General features: G+C 45.2%; 1 protein-coding gene across 2 annotated transcripts in view; it reads right to left on the bottom strand.

The window, feature by feature from the left end:
* DIS3L2 (DIS3 like 3'-5' exoribonuclease 2) overlaps positions 1-19,135 on the bottom strand; it is a 325,776-nt gene that overhangs the window by 50,277 nt on the left and 256,364 nt on the right. For both annotated transcript variants that reach the window (XM_081096258.1, XM_081096259.1), the window contains exon 14: positions 11,885-12,118. In XM_081096258.1, the coding sequence (XP_080952384.1) occupies positions 11,885-12,118 (234 nt within the window). The remainder of the gene's footprint in view (positions 1-11,884; positions 12,119-19,135) is intronic.

The following is a 19,135-nucleotide window of genomic DNA, read 5'->3' as shown; positions in this document are numbered from 1 at the left end:
ATCCTTCAGCTGGTAAATGGATAAACAAATTGGTACATCTGTACCATGGAATATTACTGTGCAGTGAAAGGGAACAAACACATACACACAACCACAAGGATGAACCTCTGAGGCGTGATGCTAAGTGAAAGAAGTTAGATTCCAAAGGCTGCCAACTGAACGAGTCCACTTGTGCATCATTCTGCAAAAGGCACCACACAGGCATAGAAACCAGACTAGCAGTCACCAGGGGCTGAAGCTAGAGGAGAGGGGCTGACTACTAAGGAGCATGCAAGAATTTTCTGGTACAATTATATTTTTATTGTGGCATGTGTAACCTGCAGACCAGTACACTAAAAAGAGTGAATTTTACTGTGTATAAACTATACCTTACTAGGAAAAAAATGTAATTCTGGCTAAAAATGCGGCCAGTGGGGCTAATATTTAAGATGTAGGAGATGATGGTGTATAAAATCTGCCTTTTCATAGGGGACTGAAGAGTTGACTGAGCCCACAAACAAATGCAAGGCAAAACACTAATAAAACACTATTTCCAACCTATCATACTAACAAAGAATAAAAAACCCCACAAACTCTCAATTCGGTGAGAGGCAGTGACAATGTACTATTGTTCTCTGCTGGGGAAAGCCTAAAACAATCTAGCCTTTCTGGAAAATTATCTAACAGTTTGTACCAAAAGCTCTTTAGGATACACAGAAAAATGTTATTGCTAGGTGATGGGTGACTGAGCAATGGCTCTTCTGGCTTACTTATTAATTTCTAAGTTCTTATAAAGTAAACATGTATTAATTTTACGATGAAATAATGGAAGTTAATAAAAAAGAGAAACATATCACAGAAAAAAATCAATTCCCTTCAATCCAATAATTCTTAGAATGTACTCCTAAGGAGATAATCCAATTTTATGCATAAAAATATTAACTGCCATGTTATTTACAATATAAAAACTAAGATCGACCTATGACAACAATATTAGGGAAGAGTTATATAAAGCATGGCATATTTATACAAATGGAGTATTTTGCAGTTCCTCTTTGAGGAACTGGAAGCATGACGTGCAGAACTCCCTCTCCTTCCCTCCCTTGCTCACAAATCTTGCGTGGTGTCCCCTGTGAATGAACCCAATGCCAACTCCTGATGCTCTATGGCACAACCCAGTGTGAGCTCTGGCTGCCACGCACTCCCTGTACACGCCCAACAACCTGGCTCGCTCCCTATGGAGCAGGGGAGGACCCTTCCTTGCCCTTGCACCTGCATGTCAAATCTTCCCCCTCCATCTAGAGACCATCTGAAATATCACAAACAAGGATAATTTTTTCTTCTGGTGGCCACCACCCCTGTACTATAGCTCTTGCTGGGTTCTTCTCTGATAGAGGTGGCTCTTCTGTGAGGACAAAAATGGGGCCTTTCTCACCATCTGAACATTCAGCTAACTTCTGCAGGGTGCTATGTGTCAGGCACTGTCCTAAGTATTGTTATGGGTACAACTCATGACCTAACAACAAACCTATGACATAGGTGAGGTGAAATCTCAATGTTACCAAATGTTATCTCAGAACATGGTATCTCATTTCACTCATTATCATCTTAGGAAACTGAGGCATGGAATGGTTCAAGTTGCACAGCAAAGTGAAAAGGACCTGAACCCCGGTGGTCTGAGGCAGGGGCTGTGCTCCTGAGCTCTCCGCTCTGTAACTAGTCACTGACTTGAAGCTGGTGGCCACAGGAGAGTTGGCGCTGGGCCTGGGGCAGTCTGGAGCAGAAGCATGTGCCAAGGAAGAGTTCAGAGCTAAGCTTCTGGGCACACAGGACAGATCTCCACAGGGACCAAGAAGTCCTCAGCAACAAGGAGTCAGGAATCCAGGCCAGAAAGCTGGACAGCCAGGAAGGCGGAGGAAAGGGCGAAAGCTCAGGCAGCGCTCTGCTCCCCCTCCACTTGAATTCATAAGTGTGTTCTGCAGGCCAACCAGGAAGGCAGGCAAACCTGCGGGCTTGGCTGGCCGGAAGCTTGCAGGAAGGGCTAAGTCTCAGTACTTGGCTGGGGTAAAGGGCAGGAGAATGAAGGGGAGAACTCCTTATTATTTACAGAAGGAAACTGATTGTATCAAATCAGTTTCAACCTGTTTGATGGCCAAGCCCAAGTTTTCAGAGCTCAGGAACAGCTCCATGGTCAAGTGCTCTTCAAACCCAGTAGACCGCGAATCATTAGCAAATGTTCTTATTTAGGAGACTGCCAATTTAATGCTGACAAGCTGGTAAGAGACCTGCTGGGATTCCCTCCTGGGTGTTGCCGTTTGGGTCTGCACTCATTCCTTCCACAAGGCAGATTTCCTTGACCCTGGGAGGTCACAATTCAAGGGGTGCTTAAATAATTTCTAATTTATTTTCAGAATTTCTAGCATTTTTATACAGCAAATTGCTAATTTCTACTTTGTAGAAATTTTTAAATCAAAATGACCTTATTCCTAATCAAAATTTGAAGGTGGCTCCTTCCTACCATAGCTAGTGTCCTGTAAACCACCAAAGCAGCCCCTTCCACACAGCCCAAACTCAGCATGTCCAGGCCTCGATGTGTCTGTTTCCTCCATGAGGCATTAAGCCACGCTGAGAATGGGACTGGGATCCAATTTTCTCTTTTGTCCCCAACACCTAGCATACTACTTTGTGCTAGTAGGAAGTCAAAAAAACATGTGGGGTCCTAAAAGGGTAGGCAAAAGGGATATTTGGAAGTTACAAAATAATTTTAAGGTGCTTCCAATCTCCTTAAAAAATGCCTGTCATATGTCATTTAAAATGGGAATGGTATAAGTGTTATAAAACAAAACAAACTTGTTGCAACACTACCATTCGTTAAAAATATGGACATTTCTCTCTGTTATTCTCACTGAGGATATTTTTCCATTGATTTTTAGCAAGAGTAGAAGGGAGGGGTAGAGACAGAGAAAGAGAAACATCGATGTGACAGAAATACATCTATTGTTTGGCTCCCGCATGCTCCCCAACCGGGGCTAGGGATTGAGCCTGCAACTGAGGTATGTGCCCTTGACCGGGATTGAACCTGAGACCCTTCAGTCCACAGGCCGATACTCTATCCACCGAGCCAAACTGGCTAGGGCTAAAAATGTGGAAATTTCTTGAGAAATAACAGGACCACATCTCCAAGCTCTAGACTGGAGATGGGCAGTGTGTCCTCAAGCACCCCCTGACCTCAGGTGACCTGGAGTGCTGGGAACAACTTTTAGCATGCCTCTGGTGTGCCAGTGCATAAATTTATGGGTGAGAAAGAAGTGACAGAGAGGTATCTGCCTTTTACACAGCTGATGATCCAGAATGCAGGCGGGAGGAAGCAGGAAGGGAATAAAGAACAAAACTACAAAATGAAGCGAATGCAAACCTACCAAGTGCTCCACCCAGCACCTGGGAAGAAGAGTGGGAGGCAGCCTCTGTGGAGGAAGCAGGTCTGTGGAACCGGGGGCAGCAAGTGGAGGCCAGGGCCACGTGAGGCAGGGAAGGACGGGAAGGACGAGGGAGGAAGGTATAGATGTGGCTGGGAAACAGGGAGTACCAAACACAGGGCACATCACAGAGGTGTTTGGATCTGATGGAATGAGTCAGTAGTTTTCAAAGGCTGGCTGGAGATCAACAAAAAGAGAAAAAGGTGCTTCCAATCTCCTTAAAAAATGCCTGTCATATGTCATTTAAAATGGGAATGGTATAAGTGTTATAAAACAAAACAAACTTGTTGCAACACTACCATTCGTTAAAAATATGGACATTTCTCTCTGTTATTCTCACTGAGGATATTTTTCCATTGATTTTTAGCAAGAGTAGAGCTGACAAGGTAGAGCTTACCTTTTTCTGAAAAGCTCAATCAGTGTAAAAGACAACCCCGTATTATGAAATTCTATATTTCCTTCATTTTAGTGCTAAAATGTTTTCATTTGTAAAATCGTGGAGATAAGAGATGGTAACTGACTTTTTAGGAAAATATCCTTGTTCAGCAAAATTAAAACCTAGCCACTGTATCTTGTCCCAGAATATTTATGGAAATCTTACTGGTCCATGAAAGTTGTTGCGGGAGACTGTAGGTTCTTGAGTGAAGGTGAAAGCACATTTGGGGAATCTCTGGCATCAGGGTTTAGGACAGAGCAGGAGCAGAGCCCCAGTTCACTGAACCATAAAAGTAGAACTCAACTGGGCCTGCCCCAAGAAGCAGTCGTGGTGGAAATCTAAGGATCAGCTGCAAGGATGCCTTTCCCAATGCAGGTTTTACTAACGTCAAAGGATTCCACATCTCTTACGTAGCTGTTTGGCTCACATTTGAGTGACGTGGGTGTGACATGGGGTAGGGAGGGGACATGCAGGGTGTCCTGTGAATAGAAAGGGAGAGTCCAAGCGCTTCCTAATCCTAAGTACAATTACCCGAAAGACAGGCCTGGAGCAGCCAAATCTACATCTTGAAGAGGGAATGGGGCACTTGCTGCTGCCCTGCTCGACCCCCAGAAGTGTCTTATACATCATCTTGTCAGTGTGAGAGCCCTCTGTGTCACTTCACTGCCCTCTGGAAATGCAGCAGTGAGTCATCCGGCACACTCTCAACTCCAACTGTGATGTGAGTTATCTTCTCAGACAGCCACGCAACAACTAACACAGAACCTATCTTGTGGAAATCATTCCCATTAGAAGCAACACCAGGCTCTGATCAAATTCTAAGAGGAACTATTAGACCAGGGATCCCACTGGGGTAGACAAATAATTTTCATGTTGTCATGGGGGTGGGGATAGCAGCTCAGATGAGCTCACCCCAGAGGGAATCTTTTTGAGAGGCATGTAAGGGAATTTGGTGCCTCCCCCACCTTTCTGTGCTGGCAAGCCAGGTCTCTGACAAGCCTGAGCTTCTCCATTCCCAGGGAGGCACCTGGGGTCTCAATGCCTTCTTCCAGAGAGCGTCCTCTGCCAGGCTGGCTGAGGGGCACAGCTTGGTCTTAGGATATCGAGGTGAACACAGACTGCTCAGGACCCCTCAGAAGCACTGCCAGCTCCCTGGGGTGCTGAAGCTTCCTGGCTCCTTGCACCTGTCCAGGCAGCTCCACCTTGAGAAAGTCCTCATTACACCTTGTTCTAAACCCTGTATGCCCTGGCAAGCAATCAAACACCCAACCCTTTTATTCAAACGGGGAGGAAGCCTCTCTGACTCATAATGTGCATTTAATTCTCTTACATAAACACACCTCTCTCCTCTAGCCACTGTACCTCTCTCAGGTCACATCCATCACACTTCTTTAAAAAGACCAATATATACAGAGATGCGTACAGACCTTGAAATGCCTGGTTAAAAATGAGCACTGTGTGGGAGCTGGAGATTACAAAGATGAAAAGATGCTGTCCTTACCCTGAAGGAACTCAGTCTAGAGGAGACAGGGAAGTAAATGGAAAATAACAAGGAAATGTGACAATGTGATCAAAAAGGGTGACAGTTGTAGCCCGGCTGCTGTGGCTCAATGGTTGAGTACTGATCCATGAACCAGGAGGTTCACTACCCAGTGAGGGGTGTGCAGGAGGCAGCCGATCGATGATTCTCTCTCATTATTGATGTTTCTCTCTCTCCCTTTCCCTTTCCTCTCTTTAAAATCAGTAGAAAAAATTTTTTAAAGAGGGGTAACAGGTATAAATAAAGAGCTAGGGAGCCCCAAGTAGGAAGAAATGGATGGGGGGCGGCAATGCAAACCTCTCTGCAGCAGGATGTGGAGTACAGAGTTCTTCTCAAATTCACTGTGAAATTTTAGGACAGAAAGTCTGTCTCCCACTGCCTAAGGCTCCTTCATAGAACTATGAGCAGAATTTGTAACACAATAGGAACTCAAGAAATATCTGTCTAGTGAGGGTTGGAGATCGTGTCTGAGTCTGTATTTTTAATAACTTCCAGAATAATACTACCCATAGTCCTTCTAATTTTTTAAAATTATGAGTAAATGACTCTGTGATGTGCCTAAAGGAAGAGTGAGTACATGAAGAGTTTAGGTTTATAATAACAAGCTGCTCAGCAGAGTTACTCTGAAATTTAATGATATATGTTAGTTTTTATGCATATGTTAACAAGCCACAAATAGTGATCAGCTCACACAGTAGCTGTAATTAGTGGTACTTACATACAACTAGGTCAAGTTTTCAAGTCTGTCTTGTTCATGCCGTGGGATGCATACATATGGCTTGTTTTCCCTGACTACACATGAAATTAAAGTATGACAACTGAATCAAACTCTCTCTTCCCCTCATAGGAGAGATCTATGCCTCTGACTGGGAATCCTCCGTGGAGCCAGAGGCTGCAGTGTGTCCCCTCTCCAGCCGCTCCGCTCTCCTCCAGAGGCCATCCTCAAACACCTGGGGACTGAGGAGCTCAAAAGAGCACAGTCTTGGCTATAGAGTTATTTATAAATAAAATGGATAAATCTAAACAAAAATTTTGCTAATATGATTATTATGAAACTGGTAACTCGGAAAAATATGACAGGGTGATAAATATTCATTAAGCCTCACTGATTCTAGATCTATCTCTACAGCTGAAGTAATGCACAGTCAACATTTAAACAGAAGTCCTGAATTTCTAGAAGTCTTCTTATACTGTTTATCACCACCTTAAAAAGAGTGGCACCATCTTTACAGTGGCATAGGTTACATGAGCAATTTTATCCTCCTCAGTCTTAAGTCAATTAGATTTCCTTATGGTTATTCATGTGCAGCCAACCCGAACAATGCCTGAGAGCTGTTACAGACAGGAAGTTAGGGCAACAAAATAGGCTAGTGAAATTACAAATGTTTTCCAAGGATCTAAAAATACAAGAGTTCTCAGCACCATTACAAATACAGTGGGTTTCTGTACTAATTCTAATGAGAGTGGGAAGAACTGTAGTTTGGGGCGGGAGATCTCTCTCCAGTCTCAATGTTAGCAAGAGCTAGCGAGATGCTTTCAATCACTTCTCCCAGACATTTAAAATATTAGGACCCTTAGGAGTTTTATGCATGTTTTATTTATAATGGCTAATGGAAATATGAACACATAGGACAAAGATGAAGGAATAATGTAAGACCACAGTCACTGGGACATTTCAGACCTAGACATGTGGGGGGGGGGGGAGAGAGAGAGAGAGAGAGAGAGAGAGAGAGAGAGAGAGAGGAAGAGGAAGAGGAAGAGGAAGAGGAAGAGGAAGAGGAAGAGGAAGAGGAAGAGGAAGAGGAAGAGGAAGAAGAAAAGAAGAGAGGAGAGAGAGAGGGAGAGGGAGAGAGAGAGAGAGAGAGAGAGAGAGAGAGAGAGAGAGAGAAATGAACAGACACAAACACCCCCATGTAGGCAAAGAACGCTTGCCAGCATTTCTCCCCTCCTGCCCTTATTCACAGGTTACTGAAAGGGGCATAGACTGGTATGACATTTCTAGAAGGGTATGTGACAATATTTCAAGATTTTTAAATATGTCTGTATCTCTGACCCTATCATCACTGTTCCAGGAATGTCCAAAGGACATAACCAGAGATTAGGGTAAAGTTTCATAAGTCTAGTTGGTCAAGGCTCACCGATTTTCCTTCCTCCCTTAGATCTGTAAATTTCTCTCCCCTACAGTCTCTATGTCAGGCCCTCGTTGCTTCTCTCTTGGAATATAAGAATTCTTTATTTTGTTCTCCTTCAGTCTACTTTTCATACTATAGCCAGTGAACTTTCTAAAACACAATTCTGATCAGTCACCTCCATATTTAAAATAATTCCATGGCTCCCCTAGATGGTTCCCTCAGATTTCAAGGCTCAGGCTCTGCCTTCTTCCCTAGCTGTTCCCTCTCTTCGCTATATACCTCATGATCTGGAGCAATTGGCCACTGCCCGAATGTGCCACCTGTTGCTCCTCCCATGCCTGTACCAGTAGTTTATTCAAATGCACTCCCCAGCCGCCCAGTCTTTCTAAAGCCCTCATGGGCACACTGCCCTGCTGGGAAACCTTCCGATGTCTGAAACCGGGCAGGTCCCCTCTGGTACGGTCTCACTGCACTCTGTGAGAGCTCTGTTGTGGCACTTTTCATTTTCTGGGTGGTCTGCTGGTTCCTCCACTATACCTAGTCTTATTCCTCCATCCTTCATTTCCAGCACCCAAAGAATGCCTTCTGAAGACATGTTGCATGAAGGACTCCGTGACTAAGAGAACAGAGATTGATTCTACAAACATATCCAAGCACCTGATTAACAGCTTATTCTTGTGCAAAAATGATGACATAAATAATAAGACCAAAGGAGAGCCAAATAGAATGATTAGGCCCATCCTTCTATCTTGTACCAAATACCATACTGTATAAAATTAAACACCAGAGAGCTAAAATGCTCATTTCTTGAAAATAACTGTATTGGAGAGAAGGAATAGAAATATTAACTATAATTTGTAAATGCATGACTCAACAAAACTTACTGCTACATATAGCAACAGGGGTGGGGGGAGAATGCCATACCATGGCATCAGAGCCACGTTTTGCCATGAGCAATCCCTGCCCTCAGTGTACCCAACAAGATGGCAGAGCCAGCATCTCTGCAAGTGGGCCCAGGGACATGGGCTGGTGGGAGGAGACTGACTGTGAAGAGGCTGCAGAGCTTACAGAGTTGGGAAATTAAAACCACTGCTCTTTTTGCTTCAGGCTAATTAAAGCTACTCGACTGTAAATAGGGTAAGGGAACTGGTGCTAAACTGATTTATTCCTCTACTTCCGGCCACCAATTGGACCTGCTAAGCATGGTAGTAATCAAATGAATACTTTACTTAATTGCATGAAACCATCCTGAGAGCTAACTTAGCACAACTGTTCCCATTACCCAGTCCAATTCTCAGTGCAGCAATGATGAGCTGCTAAGAGCTGACTGGGTCTGCAAACCATGGACCACAGGCCAACTCCAGCCTTCCACCTGCTTCTGTATGGCCCTTGAGATAAGAATGTTTTTTACATTTTTTAATAAATGAATGATAATTAAAGGAAGAATACTATTTTGTGATGTGAAAATTGTATGAACTCTGAATTTCAGTGTCCTTAAATTTTATTGGAACAGCCCCACTCACTTGTTTGTCTATCTCTGGCTGCTTTCACATTACGATTGCAGAGCTGAGTACTGGAGACAGACCTTATGGCCCACAAAGCCTAAAATATTTACGATCTGCCCTTTAGAGGAAGCCTGCAGACCCCTGACTTAAAAGCTGGCTAGGCAAGGCCATCCATAATAGCATTCCACAGCAGCCTGGATCCCAAGGTACTTAAAAATTATTTCCATTAATGAGTTTATCTTGCTCACAGAAATGGCCACTAGTTTGAGCTTCAAAATTGTGCCAGGCAGGATTCATGTAAGATAGCTGAGAATTTAATAAAGGCCCCTTTAGTTTAGAGAAATTTGACTAAGAAGATGAAAATAAATTTTCTTCACTACAACTTTCTCTAATTCAGAAAGTCAAAGGCTCATCAGGAGCCAGTCATATCCACCCTCTCACATGCTGAGGATCCTGAAGTGGCCCAGTTTCCTTCAGGCAGTGGGGCTCCTTTCTTCAGAAGCCTCCCACCGAGGGCCTCCCTCTGAGTGCTGTCACCACACTGAGGGTGTCTGCCTGGAAAGAAAGCCCTGGAAAGCTGTAAATGTAGCTTCCTGATTTTTGTTTGGGGGGTTCTTTTTAGCACCCTGCTACCCACCCTTGTTATCCTTTCTGAAGGCAATGGCTAAGACACAGAACAGCAACACATCAGAGTCAACTAATGGCATCTTCCTCCCTGGAAGGGAGGCTCCTGGGAGGATGGGGGTCAGGGAGCTCTGTGCACTTCCAAGGCCCGTAGGGCAGGCCTGAGTCATCCAGGGAGAACCTGAACAGGGCGTAAGGCTTTCCCATAGCCCCCCACCCCACAAAGCTCAGATTTGCATATGATTATAATCCATTATGATTACTTTGACTACAAACACATAAAAGTCCCTTTAATGAGAGTCTTTTTAAGAAACAGAGGGACATATGTATAAGAAAGAAAATAAAACAAGCATGTGTTAAACTCTAGATTTAACATGGCAGCAGAAAACATGAAGGTGGGAAGAAACCACCTGGAAGGTATGTTACTCAACTCATTCAACCACAAGCACAAAGAACGCATTCAGCTCCTACACTTGCTTTTGGGCAATGGCATAAAGGAGCGTCATTTTCCTGGGCTAGAATCTCTTTAGAACTCGGTTTAAGCTCCAGGTAAGAGACATTTGGAGCAGGTAATCCAACCTCCAAGGCAGTGCTTCCCATCTGCTTCACATCACAGTACATACAGAACTTGCTAGTACCTGACAGCAAGCTAGGATAAGCAGACAGGATTGCTAGCAGGTGGTCCCCAGGGACTGAGGCCAGCCCAGGTAGCCCTGAGGGCTGAGGGTGCACCATTTCAGATGTAAGTGTGGCAGCTCTGGTCTAAGGTGTGGACTGCAATCACCAGTGGTAAAGTTGCTCTGTACTTTTGAAGTTATTATGACCTCCAAACCATTGAGTCCTTACCTGACAAACAGGTACCATGCTAGTGTCTTCCACCTCACCCATTCTGAAAGTCATCACGGTAAACTGACTTCTCAGAAAGCTGACTTCTGGGTTAGCAGATCTATTCTGCATTCAAGGGCATGCTGTGTGACAAGGATGGTGTCCCCTCTTACAAAGGCCTCTCATAGCACCTTCCTAATTGAGGCGAGTGTAAAAACGCATATATATCCTTTAGGACTGCCACCAAAAACGTGGACATCGTGAACTGAGGCAAACACAGCATCAGAGAGCAGCTCAAACAGCAGGCTATGCCAAAGGTCCGAAGAAAAATGGATTTTAGTGAAGGCAACTGCAGGCAGTCGGCACATGAGAACAAATGCAGTGACTGCCAAATGGGCCACTGAGCTGATTTATAGAGGATCTCACGGTGTCTCTGTCGCAGGAGACTGATGTGCTCCTCCTAAAGTCCTGGTCCACACACTCATCTAGAGAACCAAGGAATCAACTCCAAGGATGCAAATCCCTTATTTTCAAACCTTCATTAACTGGAACCTAAGTAGGACTTTTGAGGGCTTGTTTTTCTCACTTGAAAGGAAAATTTTTCTCTTAAGTCAGCATGGTGTAAAAGGAGGAAAGGGGAACAAAGTGCTAGTTATCTGGATTTCTTGCATATAAGCAACTTATTTAACCTTTGGGGGCTTTGGCTTTCTAATTTATAAAATGAGAGGGCCAATGAGATACAAATAACTGAGTTACCAGACATGGCAACTCAATCAGGTTTGAATGACAGCTGCCTAACTCCCCGTGAACCACTGGCATGGCTGTGCTACTCCAGAGCCATCAATACCATTCTGGGTCATTGTTTTCTTCAATAGCCAGCATTCTATAGTCTCCCCATTTCTGTGCTTCCTCAGATATTAATCTGGAATTTGTAAACATAATTCTTTTAGGAAGACAAGGAATAAGAAGAAACACTTATTTCTTTAAGCCCCATAATCAGATACTGGTTAAACTCCTACATGTCCATGTTTCCTGTTACCAGCTCAGTTAAGAGGGATTAGCAGTAGAAACCGAGGAGAGGACCAAATACTGGACATACCTTCCCAGGTTAGGCCATCTGGGAGCTTTGGCCTCACAGCCACCCAGACACCACCCTTTTCCTGGGCTCACAGTGTTAGGTCTCAGGTGCCTGTGGAGCTAGGGAGAGTGGGAGTTAGTTCCCGCCTACCTTGGGGAACATTGCTTCAGTGCAGTGACTGAGGAAACAAGGAAGGAAGAGTGCAGGACTGCCATGCTGAGCTGCAGACATGCTGGGTTCAGGCACAAAGCAAATCTGTTGGTAGCACTAAAAAAAGGAAGTGACTGACCTGATCCAAACGCAGTGCACCGTCCAAAAACCGCTGTTTGCGTAACTCCTTTGCAATCCGGTGGAGATTCAAGATAGCCTGGTGTACCTCCTCACTGGTGTGCTCAGGGGAGATGGGGGGCAGCTCCTGCTCAGGGATTGTCTTAGTCGGGCTCTCAATCATGCTCTGGGCGTGCTCATAGCTCAGTTTGGTGCAGGAACAGATGATGGTCCGGCCAAACCACTCACTAAGGATCTGCAGGAGGACAGATTGTGAGAAATTGGTTTTTAGGTTTTTCTTACATGTGACAATTCACCCACATGCATTCTCCAGAGATTCCCTGAGCATTGGCTTTTTGATCAGAATGGTGTTAGGCCAGCCGTGGGCAAACTACGGTCCGCAGGCCGGATCCGGCCCGTTTGAAATGAATAAAACTAAAAAAAAAAAGAAAAAAAAAAAAGACCATACCCTTTTATGTAATGATGTTTACTTTGAATTTATATTAGTTCACACAAACACTCCATCCATGCTTTTGTTCCGGCCCTCCGGTCCAGTTTAAGAACCCATTGTGGCCCTCGAGTCAAAAAGTTTGCCCACCCCTGTGTTAGGTTCTGGCTGGGTACAAAGACTGATCCAATGTGGAAGCTGCTGCCCTCAGCGAGCTCAGCCTCTACCAGGCTTGGACCGGGCAGGCATGGAGTCTCTAGACGTCTCCCAGCACAGGGGCTCAGGCAAGGCCAAGCAGGATACTGAGGTGAAGGGCCTGTAGGAGGCTTTTTCATTAGTTTGGGTAGGTGGTCATCAATGTCAAAACTGGGAAAGAGAAGAAGGGATAGATGCCAAAGATGTGCAGATGGGGATTCTGTGGGTTTGGTAATGGATGTGATGTGGGATGAGGGAAAAGGTGGGGCTCCTGATAGAAACAGAGAGCCAGATGCAGGAGAAAGAAAAAGCCAATTCCAACTTGTTCTCTCTGGGGCACTGACGTAGAGACAAAGGCCCAGAACAGTATTTCTCAACCTCAGCACTATTGGGCTAATTCTTTGTTGTGGGGTTGTACTGTACACTGTGAGATGTTTAGCAGAATCCTTCAACTGTACCCGTTAGCACCTCTCCCCAGCCCGGAGTTGACAACCAAACCATCTCTAGACGTTGCCAAATGTTCCCTGGGGTTATCGGAGCAGGTTGAGACCCACTGGGCTCAAAGCAGACACACTGCTGAGGGATGGGTTACCACTGATCTGTATTTTATCCTTTCAGTTTGTCTCTATTTTCTATAATGAGCATTTATTACTTTTAAAACAAAAATAAAATAAACCTTAAACTATTCGGGGACTCCTGAGCCTGAGGTACAGGGGGGAGACCTGGATGGTGCCATGTTGCAGGCAGCAGGGTGTAGCCCTGGGGCAATGACTGGTCTGGAGGTGGGGAGATGGCCTCCTGGATCTGAAAGAAAGAGAAGGCCGTATTCTCTACAAACTCCTTCATATTAGGGAACAAAAAGAAAAGCTGGGTGATGAAAAAAAACAAAAACAAGAGAACTCAAAGAAACAGGAGAAAATTCAAGAGTGTCCGCTATTAGAAAAAGCAGGAGACAGGGCAGAAGACAGGGGTGCTCAGGAGCAGCAGCAGACACACTTCATGGCCCCTGGATGAGACAGACGCTGTTTCTATACTTTCCATACAACTACTTCCTCACACAGCAACGTATGAGGCAGGTGTTCTATTATCCTCACTCTGCAAACAAGGAAACTAAGGCACAGACCCATTGAGTGACCTGCTAGAGAACGAATGGCAAAGCCAGGAACTGAGCCCAGGCAGTCCAGCCCCAGAGCTTGAGCTCCTAACCCTTAGGCTATGTCAGATGCCACCTGGCCATTGAGGAGGATGAAAACGAAGGAAAAGACCTTGCATTGAGCATTTGCTTATTAGTGAGCTTTATGAAGGCTATTTTAGGGGAGAATATGGTACAGGCTGGGTAGATTTTAGGCATGTGCAGAGACACTGTCATCCGGCAGCCAGAGCTCTGCCTTCCACCGGCCTCTCACACCCCGTGTGCCATTCAAAGAGCAGCATCTTCTATGTGAGGCATATGTGGGAAAGTTTGGGAAGTTTGGGGTTAAGGACAGGTGGACAGCTAGCAAGCAGTGGTGGCAACGTGTGGATGGCTGATTCCACAAGGATGGAAGGACAGGATGTTGCTGTTTGTAGGGTGAGGGGAGAAGCCAGTACAAAAGGAGGACCGACGGTTCCAGAGAACAAATGGGTCCTGGGCCAAAGGACTCCAGTAGGTGACCCATCCACGAGAGAGGAGCAGGGACCTGGAAGGGAGGTGAGAAGGATAGGGGAGGCAAGCAAGGTGATCTTGAGGGGAAGAAGAGGCAAGCCAAGAGCACTCGGATCTGATATTCCCAATCTATGGAGCCAAGTAGAAGGCAAAGAATGAGGGGGCCTGAGTGGGATTCAAAGGCATGAGGAAAGCGGAAGAGCCCTGTGATCAATGCCAATTCTTAAAATTTATCATCTGTAACCTGGCAGAATCGGAAGTCTACACTCCTTATCAGAGCTCCCTAACAACGCACGCTGCCTGCACTATCTCAGTTTGAGCCCCTTCTTCCTAACGGGCACCTTGGCTCCTTCATCTGTGTCCTTATCCACCTACACCCATCTCAACAGCACACACGAACACCACCAGATCTGCGACTATAGGGCTAATGAGAACTTTCCTATAATGCCTGCATCCCAAAAAACCTGTACTGCCCTTCTTTTTGAACCCACAATGGGTTGAAGTGAAAGTTCTGAAGAGCCATTGAGAACTATCTGGCCATGTGACAGTGGCCTCAGGCAGCAGAACCTATCCTGCTTTAACACAATCCAGCGATTCTGGAATCACCCGGACAAACGGACTAAAAATATTCTGAGGCCAGGAAAACTAGCCTGAAACCACCTTGTGGGGAGGCAGCAGAGAAGCAAGGATGTCCCCCACAGCCTCACAGAGAGGGCAGTAGGGATAGAAGGACTATGGGGGCTCCCAGGGACAGCATGCCTAACAGCAAGGGAGGAAGGCCTTTCTGGAAGGAACACCTCATTAATTTCCAATTTGGAAGCTGTATTCACATCAACACCCCGTCCATAACCAGGGCCAGTGGCAGAAGACAAAAGGACATTTTTTTCACAGAAAAAGTGAAAAAGCCATAAGGAGCTTCATAAATAAAACCCTTCAGAGAGATCATGTCCTTCCTCTGTCCTTTGCTTAATTGCAGGATTTGGGTCACTGGTTGTCTGCAGGTGGCAAGCTTCCTGCATTCACTCGAGGACATCATTGTTTAGAATGTCAGACTGAATTCTGTGCCAACACCTACTGAAGGTATATGATGAGGAGGAAAACCTGGTCAGAATGGACCAAACACTCTAGCTCATGACCTACTTTCTGGCCCCAGGTAGGACAGGAAATAACAACACTGCTGTGGACAGCACTTCGGAGTATCTGGCTGGCCCTGGCCCCTACTGAACAACCTTTCACAGTTTCTTGAACACATTTGGGAGGACTGCATTATTCAGCCCATTTCACAGTTGAGTAAATAGGCTGGGGATTTACAAAAGCTTCTAAGTGGCAGCCACAAGCAGATCAATGTCTAAAGACTTAAGGCTCAAAATCTAGTGTTACTTGTGTTATATTTTAGCTAAAGGTCACATAACAGACAAAGATGGTGGATAAAGGAAAGGAAGTATGCCTCACATACCAGCCTTGCATATAATACAGATACCACGTTGTGAGGACACCATATCCTTGGAAAACTTAAATTCTATTTAAATACATTATAAAGTCTATCTTCTAAAAAATATCAGTGCTTCATTAGAAATTTCTGGTTCAAAAACCGCTAATGGATAAATTTGTAATTTTAAGTAAGTAGGTGCAAAATTACTTCTATAGCAGTTCTGGTTTTCTGTATGTAAAGTATTTTTTTAAAGTATTAGGAAGAGCCCTAGCTGGTTTGGCTCAGTGGATAGAGCGTCAGCCTGTGAACCAAAGGGTCCCGGGTTCAATTCCGGTCAAGGACACCTACCTTGGTTGCAGCCTCCTCCCCAGCCCAGGCCCTGGTCGGGGCTCCTGCAGGAGGCAACCAATCGATGTGTTTCTCTCACATCGATATTCTCTCTGCCTTTCCCCCTCTCTTTCACTTACTCTTAAAATCAATGGAAAAATATCCTCAGTTGAGGATTTTAAAAAAAAGTATTAGGAAGAAACATTTTCCTGACTGGAATAAAACCAGTTTGAGGTGGCCAGGGGTGGGGATGGGGAATTTATGCTGCTTGGAACACAAGGCAATCGTCGTGTGTGTGTGTGTGTGTGTGGGGCGGGGGGGGGGGGGGGTGTACAGCGGTGAGAAAAGTCCAAGGGGCCAAGAAGAACATGCCTGAAAAGGGACTGGGCAGAAAAAGGAGGGGCTTGAAGGCAGCGAGGAGAGACCAACATGTCTGTGATGGGTGCCTTGGGACTGCAGTGGGGCAAGGCAGTGGGGTGGTGGCTGGCTGAGGAGCAAGCAAGGATCCCCTCGGCCTACTCCTCACACTAGGCCCACAGTGATTAAGTAAGGTGCAGGTCACTTTTTAAAGAAAAGAGAAGACTTTGGTGAGATTAGAGAGTAAATAACAAGATGGAAGAACCGTCAGCAACTCACTGTATTTAGAACCAGCTGTGTCCTTTCCTACTGTGTGGAGAGGCCCTGATGCACACTCGTCCCACCAGAATGCACTGAGGAGGGGCCTGTGCTTGGGCCATGCATTTGCCAGCCTGTTTTAGTTTATAAGGTGGTTTATTTATGTGCTAGAATTTTCTGGAAGGTCTGCATAGAAAAAAAGCCTAACTGAGTAAACCGTGAGCTCTTCTGTCTCACGTCACCTGCCATCAGCCTAGTCTGCCAACCTCAGACAATAATTGGGCCCCTTTCCATCTTGACCTGTCTAAAGGTCGACTGTCTAAACTTCCAAGCCTAAGAGGAAGGAAATGAGGGAATTTCCTTAAGTGTTTGCCTTGCAACTGTAGAAAATGGCAGGAATGTGAGAGGAACCTCAGGTCCCGGATGTGGTTAGGAGACAAGAATTCCATTTCTATGAAAGTGGGTGAGGCCCCAAGCCTGAGCAGCCCTTGAAAAGTGTTCCCTTTACCATGACAGTTGCATGAGGGTAGGGAGGGGCAGTGGGACTCTCAGGTCGGTAGGCAGGCTGGGAGGCCTGAGGAACTAGGGAAGGAAGTTGAAGGTGGGGGAGAGGGTGGTAAATGTTGGAGAGCCATGGAGAAAGCCTTCTGAGGACTGGCATCAGACAGACCCAGGAAACACAAAAGCAGATTTTTAAGACCAGTGAGGTTAGCTCAGCACCAGCCTTTCTTTCTTTTTAAAAATAAATAAATTATATATATATATATATATATATATATATATATATATATATAATTTATATATATATATATAATTTCAGAGAGGGAGAGAAAAATAGAAACATCAATGATGAGAATCATCGATTAACTGCCCTCTGCCTGCCCCCCGCCACCATCCCCCACCAGAGATGGAGCCCACAACCCAGACATATGCCCTGACTGGGAATCGAACCGTGACCTCCTGGTTGATAGGCTGATCCTCAACCACTGAGCGACACTGGCAGGGCAGACCCAGCCTTTCAACAAGACCAACCTAAACCAGCTCTCAGGAACAGAAGTCCAGCTTTTCTTAAAGACACCCAGCAAAGTGACCTGTTATGTTGTTAACTAACTTCAGGGCTCAAGTCCTTAAGATTTAAGTCAAGTTCACTATTAATAACTATTAAAATGCAGGAGAAAGGTGATTTAAAAGAATTTTTAGCAGGACAGTCTTATAAATAAATGATAAATGTCTTTTTTTCCTTGAAAATATTTTATGTTGAATCTCAAGGATTTACAGCAAAATCAATGTCCATGGTTTAGCCTGCTGCTACCTTGAAGTGACCTTAGGGAAGCCTCTAATTGCCTGGGGCCATAATTAGCAAACTGGGACACAGGGGACCAAGAACACAGCAGTTTTCCAAAGACTCCTCTGGTCCTCAGTGGTCTTTATAGGCCTGAGATAAAGCAATTCTGTCCTGCTTCTGCTAAGGACTAGAGATGGGCATTCTGGTAACTTTTCTATTACTCTCAGAAGCAACTGACTCTCACTGGAGCTGCTTGGGCAAGACTCCCACTGTAGCGCCCGAGGATGTCACAAAACAGTGTATTTCATTACTACTAACTGAAGCCCCACGTCACACAATGGTGCGAATGAACCTTGGCTCTATGAGCAGGCTGCAGACACCATGATGGCCCCGGAAAGCACATTTATTTTATTTTTTACATTTCATAGGATTTCCATGGGTGGCAGCAGGGGTGGCAGTGGCAGGGAGAGCATGGGAGACAATGGGGTGAACCTCTGTGGAGGGGTCATGAGGGGGAAGCAGGTAGTGTACCTTCCTGGTGTGAGCTGTGGAAGGTCCTCAACTCCCAGGATAGGGCTCAAGAGGGCTGAGAAAGCTGCTGTGGATAAAAATGCCTTACCAAGGGGAACACCCTTCTAACTAAGCAGACTAACTCAACCAAGAACTGCGAAAACAGATATGCAATTCACTTTATGAAGTCATTTCTGAGCATTTTAGGGAGTTACATGGCATTGTGGTGTGGAGGGGGAAGAGATTAATTACCAATGGGCTCTGCTTATAAGGATGTTAAAATCTAATAGGACAATAGATCTGTGTATGGCTCCCAAGTGCAGATGACAGGTGCTGTAGGGATGCAGAGGTGGGAAAATGGGTTTTGACAGGCAGAATGGGGCCCTCCTATCTGAGCACCTTTGTAGGCTGTCTACCCTGCACCATCTCCAGACTACAGCAGGGGCCCCCAACCTTCACTCCCCCGAGGCTTGCGAGTTAGTGGTGTGGTTCATATAGTCCTATTGGGAGTAACTCCCTCACCTGGGGTTTGGGTTTTGAGTCTCCCACTTCCTTCATGACCTGACACTAAAAATCTGTTCCTCTTTCCTTGTCTTCAATATCTCCTTTTCTGTTCACCTTCCCATACAGCCTACAAACAAACTCCAATCTCTCTCATCTATTTATTAAAAAAAAAAAAGGGAAAAAAAACCTCAAAACAATTCTTACTACAATGGTGATATGCATGCATTGCAGAAAACTTAAATACAGGTGGGAAAAGGAGAAGAAAAAGAATCTTCTATAAATCCACCATCAGGAGAAAATTATGACCTGTTT

Source organism: Myotis nattereri (genome assembly GCF_964212035.1).
Source record: "Myotis nattereri genome assembly, chromosome: 7".
NCBI classification, from domain to species: Eukaryota; Metazoa; Chordata; class Mammalia; order Chiroptera; family Vespertilionidae; genus Myotis; species Myotis nattereri.
Note: the sequence above shows the minus strand (reverse complement) of the source record. Positions and strands in the feature narration are given on the sequence as shown.